This window comes from Amaranthus tricolor, chromosome 1 (genome assembly GCF_026212465.1).
Source record: "Amaranthus tricolor cultivar Red isolate AtriRed21 chromosome 1, ASM2621246v1, whole genome shotgun sequence".
NCBI classification, from domain to species: Eukaryota; Viridiplantae; Streptophyta; class Magnoliopsida; order Caryophyllales; family Amaranthaceae; genus Amaranthus; species Amaranthus tricolor.
This window is the reverse complement of record NC_080047.1, coordinates 11,154,099-11,158,201: the sequence shown is the minus strand read 5'-3', so window position 1 is coordinate 11,158,201 and position 4,103 is coordinate 11,154,099. Positions and strand designations below refer to the sequence as shown.

The 4,103-nt window shown below is 36.3% G+C and overlaps 1 protein-coding gene across 1 annotated transcript; it reads right to left on the bottom strand.

The window, feature by feature from the left end:
• Positions 1 to 1,925: 1,925 nt before the first annotated feature.
• On the bottom strand, positions 1,926 to 3,567 carry LOC130827115 (uncharacterized). The gene is made up of 2 exons (XM_057692770.1): positions 2,091 to 3,567; positions 1,926 to 1,990 (listed from the first exon to the last, which is right to left on the bottom strand). The coding sequence occupies exons 1-2, from the start codon at positions 3,565 to 3,567 to the stop codon at positions 1,926 to 1,928; spliced, it is 1,542 nt and encodes a 513-aa protein (XP_057548753.1).
• Between the last annotated feature and the right edge of the window lie 536 nt (positions 3,568 to 4,103).

Here is a 4,103-nt window from a genome sequence, read left to right as displayed (position 1 = left end):
TGTGACACTCGTATGTGAGTTGATAACTGGTGCTCATAATATCCTTGCTGGAGCTAGAAAGAAAACTTTACTTGAGGTGTTCATAGGCTCCTTTGGTCTCTTTATTGAGCATTAAATGCCTCATGGTGCCCCTAGGACAGCCCAATTATAATACTATAACATATGCTCTGGACTCAGGAGTCAGGAGACTACGAGTCCCGTGTAAAACTTGATGGTACATGGTGGGAGAATCTTGAAGCTTTTATGTTCTTCCAACCTGCTGTGTCCAGTCCTAGTCTTTTGTGCTTTCTTTTAAAGATTCATTGTACGAAACCTACTTTTTCTCCTCGGTGGTGGATACTTATGTAAAATTAAACAAGTCTGAGGGTGGAGTCAAAAATCTCTAGAAAGTAATATAGGTTGCGCCTTGTAGAATCCTTTATGATCTCGTCAGATATTTCGTTTTTATGATATGTCATGGAGTTGATGTAAATACTTGCATCTCTGTGCTAGTTTGTTTACCCAGATATCAGAACATTGTAAAGAATGTGAATACGTGCGTCAGCTGTCTTCTTTTAATTTTCTGATGTATAGAAGTGTATGCTAACATGTGAGAATTTATGTGGATGACGACTAGGATTGGTCAATTTCATGTAGCCGGCGCCTATAATTTGGAATTAAGGCTTTGACATTCTTTGAGTCCAAGACACAATTTGTCACGATAATTCATTGGACATGGCGTATGTTGCTTAAGATAGATAATATTTGTGGAGACTTCACATTCTTCTTTTAATTCTTTAACGCTATGTTTTCAGATCACTAGAAGTTCGGGAAAATATTTACCTCATCTTAAAGCTTCTCACTTCTATCAAGTCACTGGAATAGTTAGTGACTGTTACCATTCTGCCTATAGAAACTAGGAAGTGACCTAGGAAGTGACTGCTCAGCATTTTGTTCATAATGAAATTTATAATTTTGCCTATATACTTTATTTTGGAAATTGGAATGCTTTTATTACTCTTGTTAAGCTGCTAATTTTCTTGATATAGTTATTTGATAGGAGTAGTGTTTATAGTAGCTGTAGTTAAGTGATCTAATTTTTTCTTTTTTCCCTCATTTCAGGTGCTTTCTTATGATTGACGTCAACTACAATCACAGGTTTTTTTTTTTTTTTTTTTTTTTTTTTATTTTTTTTATTTTAAATTATACAAAGTTGTTGTGATTATCTAAATGCAGACCATGCTGGTTTACATCATTTCTGATATTATGCAGTTCTTATAGAGGCATCTTTCTGTATCTGACATTACTCCGAGTAAACAAACAATTAGCATATTCCCTTAGAATAATTTGCAACTCTTCCATTGAGAGCCTCTAACAAACGTTTGGCATGAACTTGTGAGCTACACAGATATATAGTGCTTCTAAACTCTTTTCAGTCCACAAGTTTGCTGTTATTGATTCACATAACCGAAGAGTATGTTTGATTTTTCCCCTACAGAATAAGAGCCTCATGGATTTACATGAATACTGAGGAAAGCTATCATTTCTTTAAGTTAGATGTCCAAAGCCTAATTGGGATTAGCAATAAGAATTAGAGAGTGCGGCATGATATTTTAGTATGTGTTTCCTTCAAATAAGATTACTAGTTATTATTATATTTGCAAAGAATAAGAAGATAAACATGCTGATTGAACCTTAATAACAACATATAGATATAATTTGCTTTAATTTCATTAAAACATAAAGATTAATCATACATGGATATTAATCATATTAAAACTAGAACAATGAAACATTATTTTCTCAAAAGAGATACATGGACACTTTTGAAATTTAAACTTGCAACAAAATTAAATTGCATAAAGTAACATAGATGCTTTCAGTGAGGTACAAGCTTATTTATTTGTTTAGAAATTTGATAACTCTTTAAGATAGAACTTAATTGCCTACTCACTAATGGAAGCATCAGGATAGATTGGCAAGATCCGCCCATGGTTGTGATAGTTTTTGCCTGATCCCCAAACACAAGCCAGGATTGAGCATTCATTCTGCCTCTCTTACCCTCAACCCTCCAAATTATGTGCAGCCAATAAAGAACTACAAAAACTCACCAGCATCATCACGAAAGCCCTCATTTTCATTGCTTTGATTCCAAAATTCAAATCCGTTGCGCTGATTCCCAGATTCAAATCCATTGATCTGATTCCCTAATTCCAATCCATCATTTGTATTACTGCTACTTCCAAATTCAAAACCACCCTGAAGATTGAAAGGAGGAGCAAGGTCATCCATGCCATTGGGCCCTGGTGGTGGCATCAGCATGGTCAGCATGCCATTGGGCCCTCTTGGTGATACTGGCAGATTCATGAGTTCATTTGGCCCTCTTGTTGAGGCTGGCATAGTCATCAGTTCATTGAACATTGGTGGCATTGAAGGGCCAGCCTCGAAATTACCCCACATTGGATTAAGAGCTTGAATATTTTTTGGTTCAAAAGAGGGATGCCCACCATATTGGCTGCCTCCCATGGGATTATATTCCCCTGGAAAAGGCAGCATTGAGTTTGGATAGTTGGGCAAATCTGATTGTGCCCTAGGAACAGGGTTATTGGAAAAAAAGTTAAGGGCAACATTTGTATTGGCTTTAAGCAAGTTCAGGGCTATGGTATTGGCCCGAATCGACGACAATGATGGGTCTCCAACCGCACCTTCCATGAGAGGAGCTTGAATCATCCTTTGGCATAGGTCAAAATCATTTAGGCCCCTAACCGAGTTAGGCGGGACCATAGCCATTGGATTTTGAGACTGATCCCCAAACAAATTGTTTGAAACAAAGTGTTGAGCTCCAAAAAAATTGGGTGTGTGATGGTAGCCCGCGTCATCAGCAGTCAATTTTTGCACATTTTTGGGGTAGAATTCGTACAAAGATTTCGTAACATGAGCGAGTGCTTCATAAACCTGCACAAGCTCTTTCTCATTCTTGCTTTCTTCCACAGCCAACCACTTGTAGCTCTCTACATTGGCCTTTCTTCCTTTGATGATATCTTTGGTTCTCTTGATCTCCATTTCATACTGAGTTCTAATGCTGCCAATTATTGTGCTCAACCTTTTGATCTCCTCATCATCCTTAACTGCTTTAGAGGTTTGGCCAATTAGGTAGTGGCTAGGGTAGCTGAGAAAATTGGTATCAGATATGTAACGATTGAGGACGCCATCAATCGAAGGATGGCCGAAAGAAAAGGCCTTCTTACCAGGTGAAAAGACAATGATGGCTGCCTCTACCCCACAAAGAGTGCAAAGTTCACTTGCTTTCTTAAAGAGGCCTGAGCGGCGTTTTGAAAAGGTAACTAAACGGTTACCGTCCTTTTCCATGCGAACCAAGGGAAGTTTTTGCCTTCCTTTTGTTTTTTTCTCAATTTTTTGATTGCTTTCCACGGGAGAAGGATTTTTCTCGGTGTTTTGATTGCTTTCCACGGGAGAAGGATTTTTCTCGGTGTTTTGATTGCTTTCCACGGGAGAAGGATTTTTCTCGGTGTTTTGATTGCTTTCCATGGTAGAAGGGTCTTTCTCAATGTTTTGATTGATTTCCATGGTAGAAAGGCTTTTTTCAATGTTTTGATTATTTTCCATGGAAGAAGGATTTGTTACTTTTTTATGAGCGAACTTATTTGTGACTGTAAGAATTTTGAAAAGGCTTTGATTTGTAGAGGTGATGAACTTTAGAGTTAGAGAACCTATATTTATAGAGCTCAATTATATTTTTCATCTAAATATAACTCCTTCCTTTTCCTTTGAACTACCTATTTGCTTTTGCACGTATCCAATGCACTATTCATTACTTAATATTTTTTATTTGTTCGTAATAAAAAATTATAAAAAGTTTATAGTAATAAAATTTACATTAAGATGAATTAAACAATATTTTTAACTTGTAGATCATGAATAATAAACAAACTAAGATTGATTGATTAATAATGCATAAGAGCAAATGGGATACTCCAAAAGAATTAGAGGGAGTATTTTTCTTGTTCACCCTTTTATTTTGACATCTTTTAGCTTATTGAACTTATTGAAGATATTTGATTCAAGAAAAAATAAGTCTAGTTCGGCCAATTGTATAACGAATA